The following is a 20228-nucleotide window of genomic DNA, read 5'->3' as shown; positions in this document are numbered from 1 at the left end:
CGTATATAAAAGACCTTCAGATGTCAGGCTGTGGGCTGCTAACTTTAATCTTCAGCAGTTTTTACATCATTTTTATGTAATTCGTAAGTAGAAATAGAAATATTGACATACAGTACCTGTAATTTATACTTTCATTATAGCTTTTAAATTGAAATGCCATTAAAAGGTTAATGGTTGTGTATTTGAACAAACAAAAGCTTTGACGCAGTTATTCATAGCTCACATTTATTGAACAGTGTATTATATGATCCCAGGAATGTTCTGCGACTCTCTGACAACTGAAATGATGCTTACATTGATGATGTCATTATTTAAAGTGCATTGGTATAAAACAGTAGACATATACTGTGCAAGTATTTATTATATTTTTGGTATAACACTAAATGAAGTTAATGCCGCATGTCAGCTGTGACTGTTCTCTGTGTTTAACTTCTGTATATTGAACATTTTCAGAAGCTGAAACCAGTGTCTGCGTTTGCATATGTCAACATGTCACAGGTAAGTGTTGAGTGTTTCTGACTGGTGTGATGTGATCACGGGTGATTCACACGACGAGAATTCTCTCTTACTGGAATGAAAATGTGGAGTTATGATTCAATAATACTTGTGTGTCAAATATAAACATGACACAAAAACAGCACTTGAGCAGTATGGCTTTAAATTCGCACTTGTGTGTGTGTGTATACTGTACATGTAAGATTTTATGTTATCTCTGACATTATATTTATGAAATAATTCATTGAGTTGTTTTAGCAAAAGTCTTTAAAGAGTCTGTCCAGAGAGATCACTGATATAATCTTCAGATTTCACAGGTGTGATCTACAGATGGCTGTGAAATCTCATTGAACCTTTACACATTATACTTTGCTTGAAGAAATTAAGCTTATTTTTAAGATTCGTGACATGTACATAAGGGTGACGTGTTGATGCAACTTCCTCCATCATTCATTTTTTTGGTCTTTATGCCCAGAGAAACTGCATATTTTACATGAAGTTTAGAATTTCAAGCAACAAAAACAACAATCTATAAAGCAGGATTGTGTACAACAGTCACACTTCGTCTAACTGAATGAATTCTCCGTTGACTTCTGTATAATCTTCAATTTTAACTGTGCAAATACAAGTAAATGGTTTCAATGAAGTTGCTTGATTAAGTAATATATAATCTTAATCATTATTTATATGAAGCAGAAGGTGTGATGATGTGTGCGTGGCTTGACGTCACTGTGGAAATGTTTTCATCTCATCGCATTTTGCATCCGTATTTAAGGCCATTGTTCCTTCTTCAACACTGTGGATCCCAGAGTCATTCTTCTGGACGTCTGGTGTGACCGTGCTGTTTTCAGAGAGGCCTTGATGAGAAAACATGTCAACAAATGAAACATGACGAATAAGATCATTTATTGTTTTTAAAAGCCTTCTGATACTTACTGATGATGACAGAAACATCCTCACCACTGTAGACTTCTCCATCATCATCATCCTTTACTAAGAAAGAGGAGTGTAGAACACAATGAAAGATCCACAGATGTCGTCTCAAACGCGTCTGTGATAGACGTTTAACAACATTCATATACTGTCAACAATATTGAACATCCCTTCTTAAACATTGAGCTTTCAGACATCTTTGAACTCACCGCAAGCTTTCTCACAGTGTTTCTCTAATGGTGTTGAAACTTGAAAGTCGGTCTTATGCCCAGAAGCGTCTGCTGTCAAATCAAAGCCCGACGCATCAGAGAAATCCTCTAAAAATGTCTGGAATTCAATTCATGAATTAAACTCTGAATGTTGAGAATAACCAGTGAATGTTTTTAAAGGTTTCTACAAATGTGAATGATTCCTGGACATACTGACTTCAGAACTGGGCCTTTCCTCCAGGGTTTCTGATGCTGGATGGGTGTCGTGCTGTTGTTTGGATGCAAGCGATCGTGTGGGGATGCGGTGCAGGTAGCCGAACCCAATGCCACAACCAAGACTAAACAGAACACGAGTAAGTAAAACTATATGTTATTTACCACGGTGTCTACAGTTACATGCATTATGTGTAAAGTGACAAGGAAAAAAGATGCAGATGATGTTAAATGGAGGCGTTTCATTGGCCCATGCGTACCTTCCCTCTCCTCCCCACGCTCCATTAGGAGTGATGTGAACCTCCCTGCAGTCGTCTCTCTCTGTGTTATACACCAGAAGTTTCAATGCTTTCCCCTCTGACGCTTCGATCAGCATGAAGAAATCCTCCGACTGTGGGTGAGAATATTCACAGCGTGTGTATCACAGCAGGACATCATTGTGTTTTCACAGAATGTGGATTAGAAATCTTACTGCCTGTAGCACCTGATCCGCACCAACGATGTAATCTGAATACTGCTTCAGTCCAGCCAAAGCGGCCGGTGAATTGGGTTCCACTTCCTAAAAACACATTCAACACCAAACTAATTAAAAGCATTTTAGGCTAAACTATTCCTTGACATCTTGTAGGTTTTGTTATAGGCAGAGATTTGTTTCCCAAATTAAGAATAATCTGCAATAAACAGATTTGTGTTCAATATTAAACTGCAAAATAGATAAAAGTGGCGTCTGGACTCTACTGTATTTGTTAAAATGCATTGATTTGGATTGACAAAAATAAAACCAAAACATGACCTGACCAACACATGCCAGACGTTGTGATTGGCCCCATGAAAGGTGCAGAATCGGACGCTGGCGCCCAGTAATCCCTGACCACCCCACATGTTACTGGGGATGACCTCCAGCTCTCTGATCTTCATCACTTTACTGCTGTACACCTCCATCTTCACAGGCTTCTCGATGTTGGCCTTCAGAAGATCTTTCAGCATACTGTTGTCTTTATTCTGCCAACACACACAAGCTCTCATGTTCAATAGAATTAATACAGACGATCATAGAAGCAGTTGTTTTGTTTAGTGAGCATCTTCATCACTTCTGATTTCTGGTTCTCCTTCATCATCTTCAGTTTACCATGATGCTGATAAATACTGTATGTCAATGTGTATGAAACTGACCAGCCGTGCGTGTCCTACAGACAGAATGAAGTCAAAGAAAGGCTCCAGTCCGGCTCTCTGAGCTGGTGAATTCTCCTGAATCTGACAAATGAAATGCAAAAGAGATTTATAAAAACACATGTCCCTCCCTTATGAAAATCAACCATGGTTTTACAAGAGGAACCGTAGTTTGATCATGATGTTTGTAGTAACAGCCTCCCAAAACAACTTTTATTATAATAAACCAGGCTTCATTTTACATAAGGGTGTTGTTTACTATTGTCCACTCTAAACTACAGGACATGAAAGGCCTTTTTATTATTATTGAATCAAAGTCATAAATCATACGGATCCACGTCTATTTAATCAGATCGTTAGATAGTGAAGTGTGCGATTAAATCTTGTATTTACCCCGTGCACGTGATAGCCGCTCTCTGCAGTAAACACGCTCTGAATCAAACCCATGGTGAAACTGCAGTCGCCGGTAATGAGCACCAATCACGCTGCAGCACGAGATCGGCTCATGAATATTAATCAACGCGTGCTGACGTTGCCCGACCGTACTGTGCGTGCAGAATTAATATTCGTAAAACGCTTGTCGACCAATGACTGCTGGTCGAACGTGTGTCTGTGTTAATATATTTCATGATCACAAAGTCTCCTCGTGCTTTATTTCGTTTGATCGATGTAAACATTTTCAACGGAAATTACAACGATATGCAAATAAATAACAAAAACATTTGCCCGTCGGTATTTTTCTGTGAACAGACGTGACTAATCGATTGAGCAGATGTGTGAGATGACTGTGGTAGATTACTATCCCTGTGCAGGTGTAACCACGGTTGCTTAGCAACGGCTGAACTCCGTTATTTAAGGTCAGAGGTGGTGCTGTTTGATGTTTGTCATAAGATTAGGAAACATGGCAGAAAACGATGCAACGTGTTTGGTGAGGAAGATGTTGATTTAAGTTCGTGTTATTATAACTTTGAATAGTAGGAATGGAAGTAGAACATGTAAAATAACTGTTGTTTGTTTAATAAACAGCCCTTAATTATATATTATATGAGAGAGAAGTACTTCAGACACGCAATAAATACAGCTGAGAAATATTTACAACTGTACAACAATGATCCTGTGCTCCGGTTTATCAAAGCTGTTGGATCTCTGATGGAAGGTAACATGTGATTCATTTGTATATGTGATTTATATTCATGACAGCATTGTGAAATCTATATATGATAACAACTGTAGGTCAAGATGATTATATTTGAAGTGATAATACTATCTGAGAGTGATGATGATGATGGTGGTTAAGAGAGATGAATGTAATGTTGATGATGATGATGAAGGTGATGACGGCTGGTGTCTGTCACAGGTGACATGCAGGAGGCGATGAGAGATCTCATTCATCTGAAGGATCAGCCTCATCTCTCTCTGTGTTCAACTATAGCTCTCATTAACGCTCACAGACGTCGTGAGACTCTGGGTAACACCCGTCTCCTGTACACACACTGAATGAGGAATGGATTTATGTGGATTACAGAATGTTCTGTGTTTTCAGATGAAGAGGCGTTGAATACGCTGACCTCTGACCTGAAGCTGTTGGGCTCAACAGCAGGTGTCAGGGAGCTGTATTACACAGCTCTGCTGTACTGGATCCTCGACCGGAACGTCAAAGCCAGAATCTGCATCAACAAAATGCTGAAGCTGTCAGATAAATCCCCACAGGTTTGTGTGACTGATGAATGAAGATTGAGCTGTGATGAATGCACTATTTAACTGGGAGGTTTCGTTTTTATCAACTTTTTTAGGGGCTTGTTCTCAAGGCCTGGATTATATTGACATCTGAGGTGGCAGAGAACAAACCTCAGGCCATCCGTTACTTCGACAGCACCGGTCAGGACTCTGAGAATGTGTTCGGGCTCATGGGAAAGGTGCGAGATTTTCCATTTCTGTACAGAAACTCTTCATGAACCTCAGGGAGACTGAAATGTTTCTTCCACACAGGTTGAGTTTCTCATGGCGAAACAGAAGCAGCCGTGCGCTCTTGATATTGTGAATCAGATCATAGTTTCTCATCCAGATTTCGTCCCAGGGCTCAATCTGAAGATGAGGATCTTTATGTCTCTGCGTGACTGGGAACAAACAGAAGAGCTCGCTCGCAGGTAATCTGAATCACATTCACCTGTTAAAGTTCAACCAGATTGTTTGAGATGTGATTCGGTGCTTTTACTTGAAATGATCAGAATTCTGGAGAGAGATGATCAGGATTTAAAAGCTCTTCAGATGATGGCTGTCATAGCTGCGGCTAAAGATGGAGATATGGGGCTGGTAGTTCTGTTTTCATTTTAACTCATGATTTACTGTAGATAAAGATATAATTATAATATGGATCATTTATTCCTACTCATGTGTTTGTAAATCTGTATCAAAGCCTTTCTTTAGTGGAACACAACAGAAGATATTTTGTGAAATGTCTCAGTGGTTTTGTGTTCATACAATGAAAGTCAATGGGGTTCAGTGTTGTTTGATGATCAACATTCTTCCAAATATCTTCTGTTGTGTTCTGAAGAAGAAATTCTCATACAGATTTGACACAAGAGGATGAAGAAATGATGAGAGGATTTTGGATGAACAGTCGTAAGAGTGAGAAGAATGTTTCAGAATATTTATTTACTTTAATTGAACATGAATCTGTTGTATATTTCAGGTAAAGAAGCATCTTCAGTCTATAATAAATGCGGTTGAGATCACTGAACCCAATAACAGCAGCTTACACGCAGAGATCGCCGCACCCATCAGCAGACTGGTCTGAATGAAACACTTTTTATTTCTGTGGTGTAGACCTCTTCTGTCCTCACTGGAGGCTGTCTGTATTCCTGAGTGTGTGTTTCTATGACACTCTTTGCCCTCGGGTTGTCTGAGTTATTTTATTTTGCCGGCTGTTGTTTAAAGCAGTGTGTTTAGTCTTTGCTACGGTACGAGGATTTCACATGAATCTTTTCTCAATCGCAGTGTGGACACAACACAGAGATCCTGCAGATGTTGACCGTATTCATGCGACGGGTTTCCTCACGCTCACCAGTGGCGTCTGACGTCATGTGTGAGCTCGGATATCTACTCGCTCTCCAAAACATGTATAAAGAAGCTCATGAATGTTATTCCACAGCTCTGAAAACAGATGATAAAACTCCAACAGCTTCAGTCGGTACAGAATCTCTTCACATACTGTATATCGTATCAGGGTGAATCTTATGAATCATTTTTAGCGCATGCCACCTACACTGCGAAAAATACTATGTACAATTTTCAATATATATATAATGTATATCTATATATCTTTATCATATCTGAGCAAATGATATTAAAAATGATACAGGCCGTACATCCAACATATTTCTTTGTTAATGAAAACTAAAAAAATGTGTAGGTTTTTTGATGCGCATGTTAAACGTTGTTTTAAAGGACTGATCACATGTTTACTGATGTGCGATCAGCTGGAGGAAGCCATCCAACAGCTCGCTGCCTTCTGTGAAGCACAAGAGTCTTTGGGAAATATTGCGGTAAAAATCTGCAGATTGTGTGTGACGCTGCGGTGTAATGTTATTGAGATGTGTAGATTTGTAATGTGTTGTGTTTGACAGGAAGTGCTTCTGCTGAAGGCGGTCTCACTGAGAAAGCAGCGAGGGGATGAGGAGACTGTGGTCCAGCTTCTGAAGGACGCTACAGAGCTTCATTTCTCCGCTCTCCATGGCCTCAGTTACAGTGTTGAATATTTGAGGTTTCTGGACGTTAATTTCCTCCTGCAGATAGTTCAGATGCACATGGAGCTAAACCAGGTTTCCCAATTTATAACATTTTTATTTCACAACAACATGAAACCAAACTCTTTGATTTCTGTTGATGGCAAATTAAGTTAATGTAAAACTGTTGAAAAATGTTGATGTTTTCTTGATTTCATTCATTGGGAATGAGTGTTCAACATCAGCAGCACCTGGGCTTTAATAATCTGTTACAGGATCTTGATCCAGGAGTCCCGGGAAAAACTCAAGCGCTTTGGCTGAAACACTCATACCTGATTTTAGAGAGGATCATCAGGGCTGCTCCGGGGATATCAGCGAGCTGCTATCTTATGGCCTACGTCAAATTTCTCCAAGGCAAGTGTGAAAGTCATGGGAAGGAAAAGGAAGGAAGGAAGGAAGGAAGAAGCGAAGGAAGAAGCCTGAGGTGTATTTCTGTGTTCAGGTGATGTGAGAGGAGCTCAGGGTCTGTTGGATGTGTGTGTGGAAAGAGGGTTCAGGACGGTGGAGGTTTGTCTTCTTCAGGCTGGACTGCAGCTGCACACAGGAGATCACAGCACTGCTCTCAACTCTCTGCAATCTGCCGTCAGCTTCAACTTCCAGGTGCAGTGTTAAAGCATCCATACACAACAGTTACAGTGTTGATTTCTGTTTTTATATTAGAAAAATAGAATTTAAACGTCACATCATGGGTCCTGTTCATCTGTTTTTGTATTTGTTTGTTTTCAGATCATAGATCAGATCCAGTTCAATCTGATGAAAGCTCGAGCACTTGTGAGATCTGGAGATCTGAAGAGCGCCATCCAGTGTCTGAACATCACAATGAACACGCCAGGTGTCCGTCAGGCTTCAGAGGGTTCACAGTCTTCTGTCTCTATCAGAGAGAGAGTTTGTGTTTATCTGGAGCTCACAGAGGCGTTGAGACTGGATGGTGATCAGGTGCAGTGTGTGTCTCTCTTCATGAGCTTTAAACTAAAGAGACGCCAAAACATGTGGCCATCATTCAGGTCTGGAGGAACATGAGGATGATTCATTCTCAGATCTTTATTTCTGATTGTAGTAAACCAGTTCTGTTCTTATGTGTTCAAGATGTTTTGTCTTTTATCAGCACGCGGCCGCTGAAGTCCTGCAAGAGGCTATTCTGCGTTTTAAAGGAACGTCTGAAGAAACACGCGTCACGCTGGTCAGTGTTGATCTGGCTCTGATGAGAAATGATGTGGACGCGGCTGTGGTCATTCTTCAGAATATTCTGCCTCACGAGTCCATTTACATTCAGGCCAGAGAGAAATTGGCTCACATTTACTTAGAGAGAAAAAACAACAAGAAGCTTTACATTGCCTGTTACAGGTGAGAATGACATGACGTCTCTTTGAATCAACAACACCTCTTTATATACTGTAGATTTGTTCAAAGCATGTCTCTGTCAACTTTATGAGTTATTGAAAGATAGATTTTATTTTGGATTTTAAATATGGATTTTATAATCTGAAGAATAATAAATTATGTATATTTTAAGCATTTAAAAAAGTATGAAACCCATCACAAAGCCAATTTCTGCGCAAACTATACATCATGGACGTATATTTGTTCAGATCATTTTAATTAATGTGTGTGATAGCTTCACAGTTTAATATGTATTTTAATGTTTCAGAGAAATAAGTGAGCAGTTACCGGGAGCTCATAACAGTGTACTGCTGGCTGATGCCTTTATGAACATACAGCAGGTGATGTACATTCACAGTTTCAGGTTTATCATTTCAGTCAAGACTTTATAGAGCGGTCCGTTCAGATATTACCTTCTTACAGCCAGAGGAAGCGCTTAAAATCTACCAGGAAGCTCAGAGGACGTCACCTGAAGACACTGCGTTAGCCATGAAAACCAGCCGTGCGTTTGTGAAAGCTCATGAATATGACAAGGTGAGACACTGACAAACGTCACTGGATTACATCGAAATCATTCCTTTGACCTTTCCCTCATGTCTTAAAGGGGTGAAATGACACGGCTGAAAGGAATATTATGGTTTGTTTTAGATGTAATGTAAAGTGTAAACATAATTAAGGTTGTATTTTCACACACCATGCATGTTTGTATCTCCTCTTTGCTCCGCCATTCTGACACATGCAGAATTTTAACAAAGCTCATGACTCATGGAAGCAAGGTGTGCTCTGATTGGCCAGTTCACCAGTGTGTAGTGATTGGTGGAATACTGCAAGCGTGTGATAGAAATGTTACTCCTCTTACCATATTTGGAACATCAGGTTCCTCTTCAACTGTACTGACAGTTGATAAATGTCATCGATACTTTCTTTATCAATTTGAGCCCAAATCTGATCCGGACGATGAAGATGATCAAGCCGATACATCAACTTTTCCAGCACGACTTGAGCAGGATGTAAAGGATTGGTAAAGTTTATAAAAATGTGAAATAGTTAAAAACTTTAGCTAACTGTTTTACCTTTTAAATACGACGTTATAAAGATTTGCTGTTAGTGATCCACCAGTTATACGCCACGTCTCGTCGCGACTCAACAAAGACAATAAACCCCATTATAAACACAACATTTGTTGCCTCTAGTTGGAACATAATTACTGAATATTACGACTTATGTTGTCTTTTATCTGCATTTGCAGATCACAAACATACAACAAACTCAACTCCTTATAGTTCCTAGCAAAGTCTTTTACAATGAAAATAATCTTGCAGGCTGCGAATCTGATTTGCCAGACTGTCCTTGTGAAGTTGTTATATTTGGAATGGCCCCACTTTTTAATAAGCTTTTGTGAACAGCCAGTCTTGATCTCTCCCAGGTTCGTGAAGCAATCACTTGAACATTCGGATTGTACTTTTCTGGAACAGTGTTGTAAATTAAATGTAACCATTTGTTTTTAGTTGTTTTATCTTTTGGAAGGGCAAACAAAGAGTCTTTCTTTTCGTAACGAAACACACAGCGTCTCCACGACAAGGCTGCGGTAGTGACGATACAAGGAGATTTACAAGTACGCCCACCTTACTTGTGTATAAATTTTGGCGGTCTTAGTCAAATCAGACCACCAACTGACGTAGATTTGTGGGGGTGTGGTTACACGATGCGTTTCAGGGAGGTCTGGGTCAGCCTTTGCTTTAGATTGAATGCATCTTTTGTTCATGCATTTTCATTTCTGCCATTTTACATGTCTAATACATACATGGGCAACTTATAACACACCAAAAACACGTTTTCACGCCATATGACCCCTTTAAGAAAATGATCCTTTGTTTTTTATTATAGTAAAAGGGAAGTAGCCAAACTTTCAGGCTGAATTGTTATCATCAGTTGTACTACAAATACCATGATTGAGACTGTATGGAGGTGATTTATGGTGGATGGATGACATGGTGTGTGATTCTTTCAGGCGGTGAGCTGTTATGAACGGGCTCTGAAGGTGGAAGCGCAGGACTGTGTGTTGAGTTTGGAGCTGGCTGATCTTCTCTTTAAACGTCAGGAGTTTGAGAAAGCTCAACGGCTCCTCCAGAAAGCGTTGGAACATGAACACGGTACAGTATGTGTCTTTGTGAAGTATTAGAAATGGGAATGATGGCTTTCTAAATGTTCTTGTTTTTGCTCTTGCAGCTTCTTCTTTGGATGTCATGATGAATGACGTGAAGATGTTAAGAGTGTTAGTGAAAGTTCAGCGTGTCATGGACGAGTCTGCTCTGGACGCTGTGCAGAAGGTCTGTGAGCTTTTAAAATAACTTATCTAAGCAGGTTCTGAAGGTTTTTTTTCTCGTGTCAGGCCCGTGATCTCCAGCAGAAGATTGTGAACAGGGTTAGAAAAGAGCAGCCGGTGCAGTTAGAAGATCAGATGAAGCTGTTGGCAGACATCTACTGTGAGGGCGCTCATGAGTTTCATCTCGGACTCGACCTGGAGATGGCCAGACATCACTACACAGACGCTTTAAACTACAGTCCAGACAACCAAGAGGTCAGAAGATTCCAGCAGATGTCTCATCTAACATGAAGAGAAGGTTTGATAACATTTGTGTGTGTGTGTGTGCAGATCATCCTTCATCTCGCTCGCTTCTACTATAAGCGTCAAAAACTGGATCATTGTGAAGAAATGTGTCGTCAGATTCTGAAACTTCATCATCATCACACCGATGCATCAATGGTTTGAAGTATAAGATGTTTAACATAAAAGAAAAAGTTTACTCATGTCATTTTTAACCAGTATAATGTGTGGGATGTTCAGCGATGACGCTCTTTCTCTCCAGTGGGATTCTTAACGCTCATGCACGTGTTCTTGAAACATGTTTCCTGAAAATGAGTTGTACTGTTGCTAATTTGATGGAATTGACACTAAACGTCATTAATTTTCATGTGATGTGACTATATGCAGTTTTGGCAGTTTATAAACAAGCACAATATACAGGTTTTGAACGACATGGAGGTAAATTGTTAGGGGACAGTCTGCCCAAAAATGAAAACTCTGTCAACATTTACTCACCCTAAAGTTCTTACAAATCTCTATACATTTATTTGTTCTGTAGAATACAAAGATATTTGAAAGAATGTTAGCAACTTACATTTCTGTGGAACTAAGTTTGTTATGTTGCTCAAAATATATTTTGTGTTTAACTGACAAAAATATACTCTATTATTTTACTATGGTACTCAATGGTGCCCTAAAAATCTCATTTTCTAACATTTATCCAAATATCTTTCTTTGTGTTAATAAGCACAAAGATATTTAGACCGATTTGGAAGATCTTGAGGGGGTGTAATTCATGATGGAATTTTCAATTATGGGTGAACTGTCCCTTTAAATGGCTATTGAAAGCAGTGGTTCTCAAACTGGGTGCCTTGGCGGCGACAGATTTGGTGGTATTTTATGAATTGTAAAAATGTATTATCAATTTTATGAAATCAAACAACTGAAAAATAAGACAACCAACCAAAAGAACTGACGTTCCAGCATTGTAGAACTGAATATGTTTATGGTTTCATTAAAATTCTGAGTTAAAGAATTTTTTGCGGGGGCCGCAAAGCACACTACACAAATGGGGCCTTACAATGAAAACGTTTGAGAACCACTGCTTTAAAGTTTGAATGATTTTTTTCCCTCAAATGTCTGTCTGTCAATGATTTCATCCTCAGTTGTTGGCAGATACTTTGTTTTGGAAGAATCAAAAGGACGAAGCAGTCCAAATGTATGCTGATATAATGGAGCGATATCCAGGTGTGGAGTTCACATGATGTATAGATATGAACAACCCCATCATTTTCTTCTTTGTGTCTACATTACATTTGATATTCATGTATATGTTTAGCTACAGTTGCAGAAGTCTGCTTTCTCTTGAGTGTTCACAGACCTTCTTTGACTGTTTCAATATGGCGGACGACTTGTTTATGCGGCCTTTAAGTGCTCTCTGAAATTTGATAATTCCCAGTTCAACCCGAAAATATTTTATAGAACGATGCTCTTTTAACATTAGCACAGATACTTGTAATGTTTAATGCTACTAACTGCTTTTAATGTTTCTTAATATAGACGCTACTTCCAGGTTGAAGTGGGAATTATCGCATTTCCGAGAGCATGTGAAGGCAGCATACGCAACCAATAGAATCATCTGCTAATGTTGCATCTGTGTCTATGACTCACTGTAATGCCTGTTACAGAATATTTCAAATGTAATAAACAAACAGTTTATTGTGTTTCAATGACCAAAGATGATATTTAAATTCTCTGTTTTTCATCAGACAACTTTCATGTGATGGTGAAGTTTCTGTATGTTCTGCACAGACTGGGTAATGTTGATGCTGTGCCGTCTGTTTTTCAAGCGTGTGAAACGTTCTGTCCGCTCTCGGTTAGAGAAGCAGCTTATAACTACTGCAAAGGTCTTTACAGCTGGTCAGTATCAAACATAAGCCTCAACCTGATTTAACACATCATTTCTGACATAACTGCAAATCTTTTTTTCTTTAGAAAAACTAGATCAATGTAGCATGTTTTTCATGGATTGAGCCATGAACAAATGTAAATGTCTCATAAAGAGCTTCACATGTTTGCAAAAGTCATTACATGATTTTTCTTGGCTTTATGTGTGTGTTTTGTATTGTTTGAACATCAGGGCCGGTTCCAGCCAGACTTACAGACTGAACATGTATTTTATGTGGGTTTTATTTTCTTCATACGAAAGTGAGTTGTTGTTCTCAGGTACGTGTATGAGGTGAGAGAGGCTCTGATTCATCTGAATAAGGCCAGAGGAGATTGTGAATGGGGTGAGCGAGCCGTTGAGCTGATGGTCCAAATCTGTCTCAACCCTGACAAGGATGTTTTTGGAGCAGAAGTTCTAGATAAAAGACGGACAAATGTGAGGTAAGCGTGGAAATAAGGACGGTTTCATCTTAACAACATAAACAAAGGTTACTGCGCATGCACACTTGTGACCACAACTGAACTTCCGGTACACATTCACAAACAATAGTGCGCCTGTAGATTATGTCTGATAACAAGCATTACATGGCTAAACTTGTCTCTCCAGTATTTTGAATTTAGACTGCAATACCAAGCTCAACCACTAGATGTCAGTGTACCATACGGGACCTCTAAATGTGACCAAACTACAGGACCCTTTTAACATAGTTTATTTAATAAATGAACATACAACAAAATTCAACAAACCATTTATTTAATAAAATGATTATACAATCAAATAATAATAGAAAGTAATATTAACATAAATTAAATATAAATAGTTTTATATTATTAGACACTAGCCAAAAACAAACCGGAAGTTAACTGGGGGTCAGGCATGTCTGATGAAACGGTTTATAGAGAATGTAAAGCTGACGTCACGCCATATGTTGTGTTGGCGCCGCCATCTTGGGAGGGTCACACTCCACTGTTATTATTGTTTTGATGTGTACCGTTACTTGTTTTGCTTGATAAATGGAGAAATCAAAAGTAAAAGAACCACAGGCTTTTCCTGAACGACTTTGCGTAATCTCTTGCAGTTTTTAACACAGCAAGACCAACCTACCATAGTTATATTTCCTAATCAAACAAGAAAAACTCAAATCTACATTGAACGGACTAGCAGCCCTCCTCCCAAGATGGCGCAACATTCAACACACTGTGACATCGCTCTATTGAAGCACTTCTGTATAAAATGTATTGGTCCTTTAAGGTCGTTGTTTAGGTTTGTATGTCTCTGACATCACAAAGTTCTAGATGTTTAGTCATTTTTGCAGTTTGGCTCCAATAAAAAAAGAGTTCAGTTGTGGTATATTTCACAGTTCAATGAACTCTTTTGTATTCTAATAGAAATAAAGGAATACTTTTGAGTTATAAGCTGTTGACACTATTGAACATGAGAAGATGAGATCTGATTGTTTGTAGTGAATCAGAGAATCAGACGAGAATCAGCACAGCTCAGAATCTACTGAAGATGTTCTGCACTCGATCCAGATCTGAAGAGCAGAAAGTCAGACTGCTTCAGAATCTGTGTCTGATCTACAGCAAAGAGTCCAGACAGATGGAAAGAGCCGTGCTGGATCTCACAGACATGCTGGCCAAGAATGTAAGACTGCTGGATGTCCCGTCTGTTTTCTGTTGAATACGGTGTGAATGATCAGATCAATGTTTCAGCTCGTGTCTGGTCTGTAGATGATGTCGGAGGCATGTTTGCTGGCGGCGGCTCAGGGTTTTCTTCAGTTAAAGCAGATCCCCAGAGCCAGAAACTTTCTCAAACGTCTCACTAAGATGGAGTGGAACGATTCTAATTCGGACGACCTGGAGAACGCCTCTCTGCTCATGGCCGATATGTATATAAAGATGGGAAAATACTCACAGGTGGACAAACTACTGCAGAACTCCATACGACACAATAAGGTGTGATCGTGTTTCGTCACAAAACTGACCTGGACTCTGAATGTTGAATGATGTTTATTATTATTCTCTTGATTGTTTTATTCAGTCGTGCAGTAAAGCGTACGAGTATCAAGGCTTTATGATGGAGAATGAGGAGAGGTATACAGATGCGTCCCTGCAGTATGAACTGGCCTGGAAATACACCAGAATGATGGATCCTGCTATCGGTGAGAACTTCTCATCATCCCTGTGTCAATTCAAACTGATTCTCATATTTCATCATATGTTTATAATGATTTTAGCTGCTAAATGACTAAATATAAATGTTGATGATGGTTTTGAATGTGTTCGCAGGGTTTCGTCTCGCCTTTAACTGTCTGAAGTGTAAGAATTACACACGGGCTGTTGATGTTTGTCGTCAGGTTTGTACGGTGACAATATAAAGCTGCTTCAGTTCTTACTCTGTGCATTAGAGAATTGTACTGTCACAATGATCTGTGTGATGGATGTTTACAGATGTTCATCTGAATTTCATAGATTTTAGCTTCATAACGTGACCCTTCCTAAATTTTTTTCATGTTAAATGTCACATTACAGAATGAAAATGTGTTGTGTTGCTCATTCATATTGATCATGTGCTTATCTGTAGGTGTTGCAGCATTTTCCGGACTATCCTCAGATTCAGGATGAGATTCTGACCCGAGCTCAGGCGTCTCTCCGTCCGTGAGCTGTAGTCATGTTCTCTGTTATTTCCTCACACACTTCTGTTTTCTGAGAGAGATGTTTGTTAGAAAGCCTAATTCACATTTGGTTTTTGTTTGCATAGCAGAGAAAATGCAGGAGGTTAAAATGATGTGTGCACTTATAAAACACTGATCTGTTGTCACTTTACAGATTCGTATACGTACAGAAGAAATGACGTATCTGTTATTTAGATAGGTTTAATGAAATATGAAAATTCACAGGGGAATTTAAAGCGAGCTTTGTGTGTATGCAAACATCTTTTGATGACAATTACATTGATTTCAAATGATGCTTCTATACACCACGTTTCAAATCCTTAAGATTAAAATTTTAACGTTGTCAAATAATTACTAGAATTCTGTAGTTTAAATTCTACTAGAAAACCTTTGTCACTTAATAGCAGTAAGAACATACAGGAGCCTTTAAAATACATTTTACATTTATTCATTTGGCAGACGCTTTCATCCAAAGGGACTTACAAGTATGAGAACATATAAACATTTTGTCAGCACAGTAACAGTACTGTTCGATTACAGGAACACCAGACAGAATCTTAAAATGTTTTCAGTCTGATCTCTCACCAAGTGATTCATTATTCAAGAGCTCATCTATTTCATTTAGATGAAGACAGAACCTGAGATGTTTAAACTTTGATTTGCAATATTTTTTATTGTTGTTTTATATTTATATTAAATATTTCAGGTTCATTTTGCAACCCAGCTGTGCAATGACTCATGTTAAACGCATGTTGAAACATTCAATTCATTATAGATCTGGATAAAGTTCTGATATTGATCAGATCAGAATTTATTTATACTGATGAACATTTATTTGTTTAATTTGTGCAGTACCGCAGTCCTCCTGCTGGAGGTGTCGCAGAGTTTGTTTTGTGAGTTTATAAACTTTCTTGTGTTCTGGATGGGCAACACATGACCAGTGCTCATAAGGCACTTCTGTAGTGAAAGTTCTCTGTTTTTTTTGCTGAGCATGAATTTGTAAAATACTTTTTTTGATGGTGTCAGTAAGAATCTATTGAATTTTTTACTCTAACTAATTCAGTTTCAGTTAGCTGTTTTGCTATGTAATTTACTAATAATAAACAAAGGATTTATAATATAATATTGCATTGCTATTTACTTTTTTCAGTTTTAGTTGTTTTTAATAACAACTAATAGGATGAGATTCCTAGTCTCAATCTAGGTCTTAACAAAAATAATACCTAAATATAAATATTAAAATAAGTGATTTCATATTAAAATAAAATAGATTGAAATAAAACAAAACATTTCTAATGTAATTTTTGACAATTTTTTAGGTGTTTGTTTACCATGTAAGAGAATTGCATGGTTTTTTAAATGAGCTTAAATTGAAGTGCTCCCGTGCTTTAGAAAATACTTGCACAACAGAAGACAAAATGTAAATCTGTGATGCAAGATTCATAATCAGAGGGAAGACTGGAGAAAGAAAGAGTGAGCGAGCGAGCGAGTGAGTGAGCGAGTGAGTGAGAGAGAGAGAGGTTGTGACAAAGGAAATGATGGTGTCATGAGCTCTAGTACCTGTATCCTAACTGATTGTGTGGAAGCACATCAAGTTTGTTGTGTTGAGAACAGAAGAGACCGACATTACTGCACTGAACAGCGCTTATGACCGTAGAGTACCCAACAAACTTTCCTTGTCAAGCAACTCTTCTCGTTTAATTCTGCGGAGTAAGTTATTTAAACGTCGTTCTTGGATATGGAGTGACCAGACTACTCCGCATTTGTCATCGCTTGTATAACGTTTCTTTTTTAACAGATGTCAGTCTCCGACAGCCCTCCATCCTCCAGCTGCATATTTACACCCCAAAATCCTGCCTGCACCTCTTCTGTCGGCACCCTGTCTCTAAACTCCAACTCCAGCGGACTGCCACTCAACGCCATGGCCAATCAGATGGACGGAGGTTTCTACGGCCAGTCCATGGGTCCTCAAGGGCTTCCTAAATTTCCAGATCCCCGGAACATGGAGCAAATGATGGGTTTGGGTTACCTGCCCTTCTCCTCGTGTCTGACTTCCACAAACACTGAACAAGCGGGACAGCAGGGTCACATCGCTCAACAGGTACAAGAATGAATCTCACTGTCCAACATGTTCTGGTCATGAGATTCACCCTCACATGACACATTATGGCACTGCACTTTTACGGCCGTGTTCTCAAACCTAGTGTGCGGCCTTAATAGGTAGGATTTTAAGGCAAGATAGGTGTGTTCCTAAAACAAAGATTGCAATATTTGACCATGTTTTTTACTCTTGTTTGCGCAGGATTTCTCTCAGTTTCTCCTGCCGCCTCCTGCAGCGACCCTCCGTCAGTCCGGACAGAAGCGAGGCATCCGTAAAGACAGCATTGAATATCGCCTTCGCAGAGAGCGCAACAACATCGCTGTGAGAAAGAGTCGCGATAAAGCTCGCCGCCGCATTCATTTGACCCAGCAGAGGGCGCTGCAGCTGCAAGATGAGAATCATCGACTGCAGCTGCACATCCAGCGCCTTTCACACGAGGTGGAAACGCTCAAACAATATCTGTCGCAGCGCCACCTACAGGTCAAAGAGCAGGACATGAGAGGAGAGGACAACTGTTGAGAGCTTTTGGACAGTGAAGGTCTTTTTAAACAACTCTCAATTTCCTTGCGAACATTTATTCTGATTGGTTTTCAGTTCAGATTTTGCTCTGTTGTGTGTGTGTTGACTTAATACAGTGTGATTGTTCATGCACATCTGCTCTGAACAGTGGTCAGACTCTTTTTACATACATATACAGTATATATATATATATATACACCACTATGTCCACCAATAATAGGTGTTTGTGAATTTGTTTGTTCACACTATTTGGCTATCGGACGATAGTTTAAAATCAGCTGCCAATCAGGACCGATATTTGTCAATCAAAAGCCGACACAAAAATGCAATGAATTTGTGCTCCGTGTATAGAAAATGCTTGGAAACAACACCAATTTATGTTCAATATTAATAGTCATTATGAATTATTAACATTCAGAAAGTCAAGAAATATTCAATTATGTTTAGAAAATTAGTTCATGCAAGCTAATATAACCACTAAACTATCGGTACCAGCAGGTATCACTCTGAATAATCGGCTATAGGTATCAGTGGAGAAAGGAATAGTATTGATGCATCTCTTATACATATATACTATATTGAAAAATAAATATTGATTACTGGGACTCTTTGAAGTATCAGTTTCTCTTCTCCCAAACCCTATAAATAATCCAAAATGAGACAAAACACATTTTCTATAATCTACACAAATAGTTCTCTTAAATCTAAAGTAGGTGCATATTACTTTGAGCGTAAAGATGTCTGTTCTGTTCATATTAGGAAGCCTTATAGATTGGGAATCGAGTCTGTAAAGCAATATTTTATTTGAGTGTTTTGCATTTTGTTCAGTTAAATCTTGAAGTCTTGTAACACATCAGTCGATTTCCAAATTGTTCATGTCAACTTCTCTTCACAGACTATTTTAATACAAAAGAAAATCTCCCAATCTCAAATTGCGTTTTTTGATATTTTATACAGGCTCGAGTTTAACCGCCAATCAGCAATTGAAATGTTGTCTTTGGCTATTTGTAGAATCCGCCCCCAAAGTCTGCATTGATTGGAAATGGTGTTATTGGCCAACACGAGAACAGAGTTACATCTTTCCTCTCTTCAAACGGACACAATGACACGGTTATACACGGTTATTTGAGTGGGAAGGGTTCATGCCCAGTGCCCGTGGGACGGATGAGATTTCAACACTTTGTGGGACAGTGAGCTGGTGATAGAGAGCTCGAGTCTTCCTGTGGCTTCCACTGCAGGCGCAGGAGATACTGATAGTGAGTGATAGTGGAAGTGGATGAACTTGCGTGGCTTTATCTCTCGTGGTGGTGTGGCAGCGGGGTATCTAGGTGTAGCGGTGTGTAACAGCAGATGACTGGAGCTGATTACACAGACCTGCTGAAGCAGTGATGGGGGGAAAGTGCTGTAGATGATGTGTCCACCGCAGCCTGAAAACGTGTCCATTTGTTGATTCACATGAACGGCGCTGAAGAGTTTGTGTGTTGTAAGTTGAGTCTGTGGGGTAATCTGTGGTCCAGGGCCTGAAATCAGGCCACAGTATTAAGAAAGAGTGTGTTTCAACTGAGTCTGTTATGCAACACAGAGCAAGAGAACAGGCACAGATCCCAACACCGCTCATCATCATCATTATCATTCACGTACACAGCTTTTCATTACAGATGATAGAATCAGAATAACAAAATGAATGGAATGTTTTGAATAAAATGCAGTTTATTTTAATACCCACTATTTTTCTACTTGGTATTTCCTCTTTTTGCTTGAACGTCAGAAGCACTAAATCTGGTGGTTCAGTTTATTTAGCACAGTCCAGAAAGAGATCATGAGATCTTTAGTACAAAGCTTTTACAATTTTCTTATTTTATTTTGGACGAATACTGCAGAAACTTGAAGACTTCTTTATTTGTAAACATACAGTTTGATTTGTTGCTTATATTCAAAAATGTTAGTTATTTGTATAATGTCAATCATTATAAAATCAAAATTCCTGCAGCTCAAGAAAATGTAATGTAAGATAGATCTCAAAATATGATTATACTGTATATTTTAATATCATTTTTATTTTATTGATTTTTTTATTGACCGGACAAGATTTTTACTATAATGAGCTGACAAATAAAACCCTTTCCTGAATATCAGTTTTTGTAGGATCATCAGAAGCCATTTGTTTAAAGTATGTTCTGAGGTCAAAATAAAGTAGGTTTTTTACCCTGGAAC

At 38.9% G+C, this 20228-nt stretch overlaps 3 protein-coding genes across 7 annotated transcripts; 2 read left to right on the top strand and 1 right to left on the bottom strand.

The window, feature by feature from the left end:
* Window positions 1–119: 119 nt before the first annotated feature.
* On the bottom strand, window positions 120–3539 carry gorasp1b (golgi reassembly stacking protein 1b). 4 transcript variants are annotated; one of them, XM_056738062.1, is made up of 9 exons: window positions 3414–3539; window positions 3024–3104; window positions 2649–2852; window positions 2323–2409; window positions 2111–2241; window positions 1855–1975; window positions 1638–1755; window positions 1432–1488; window positions 120–1352 (listed from the first exon to the last, which is right to left on the bottom strand). In XM_056738062.1, exons 1-9 carry the CDS (start codon window positions 3465–3467, stop codon window positions 1222–1224), a joined length of 984 nt encoding a protein of 327 aa, XP_056594040.1. In that variant the 5' UTR covers window positions 3468–3539; the 3' UTR covers window positions 120–1221. The 4 variants fall into 4 exon arrangements, with proteins under 4 accessions (XP_056594040.1, XP_056594042.1, XP_056594041.1 ...); XM_056738064.1 differs by having other exon boundaries at window positions 120–1336; XM_056738063.1 differs by having other exon boundaries at window positions 2335–2409.
* A 287-nt stretch (window positions 3540–3826) lies between these two features.
* Window positions 3827–16480, top strand: ttc21a (tetratricopeptide repeat domain 21A). 2 transcript variants are annotated; one of them, XM_056738057.1, is made up of 29 exons: window positions 3827–3948; window positions 4047–4176; window positions 4378–4488; window positions 4564–4730; window positions 4814–4936; window positions 5010–5167; window positions 5249–5333; window positions 5713–5811; window positions 6018–6210; window positions 6468–6565; window positions 6647–6841; window positions 7021–7159; window positions 7248–7405; window positions 7532–7741; window positions 7911–8149; window positions 8454–8526; window positions 8609–8719; window positions 10197–10338; window positions 10415–10515; window positions 10578–10766; window positions 10842–10952; window positions 11939–12020; window positions 12623–12692; window positions 12999–13160; window positions 14184–14364; window positions 14451–14675; window positions 14761–14881; window positions 15009–15076; window positions 15304–16480. In XM_056738057.1, exons 1-29 carry the CDS (start codon window positions 3898–3900, stop codon window positions 15379–15381), a joined length of 3870 nt encoding a protein of 1289 aa, XP_056594035.1. In that variant the 5' UTR covers window positions 3827–3897; the 3' UTR covers window positions 15382–16480. The 2 variants fall into 2 exon arrangements, with proteins under 2 accessions (XP_056594035.1, XP_056594033.1); XM_056738055.1 differs by having other exon boundaries at window positions 12542–12692.
* Window positions 16481–16804: 324 nt separating this feature from the next.
* Window positions 16805–19739, top strand: cebp1 (CCAAT/enhancer binding protein (C/EBP) 1). Its single transcript, XM_056738067.1, has 3 exons — window positions 16805–17104; window positions 17193–17495; window positions 17697–19739. The coding sequence occupies exons 2-3, from the start codon at window positions 17193–17195 to the stop codon at window positions 18012–18014; spliced, it is 621 nt and encodes a 206-aa protein (XP_056594045.1). The 5' UTR covers window positions 16805–17104; the 3' UTR covers window positions 18015–19739.
* The last annotated feature ends 489 nt before the right edge of the window (window positions 19740–20228 follow it).

The sequence above is a fragment of the Triplophysa dalaica genome, chromosome 23 (assembly GCF_015846415.1).
Source record: "Triplophysa dalaica isolate WHDGS20190420 chromosome 23, ASM1584641v1, whole genome shotgun sequence".
Classification (NCBI taxonomy): Eukaryota; Metazoa; Chordata; class Actinopteri; order Cypriniformes; family Nemacheilidae; genus Triplophysa; species Triplophysa dalaica.
Note: the sequence above shows the minus strand (reverse complement) of the source record. Positions and strands in the feature narration are given on the sequence as shown.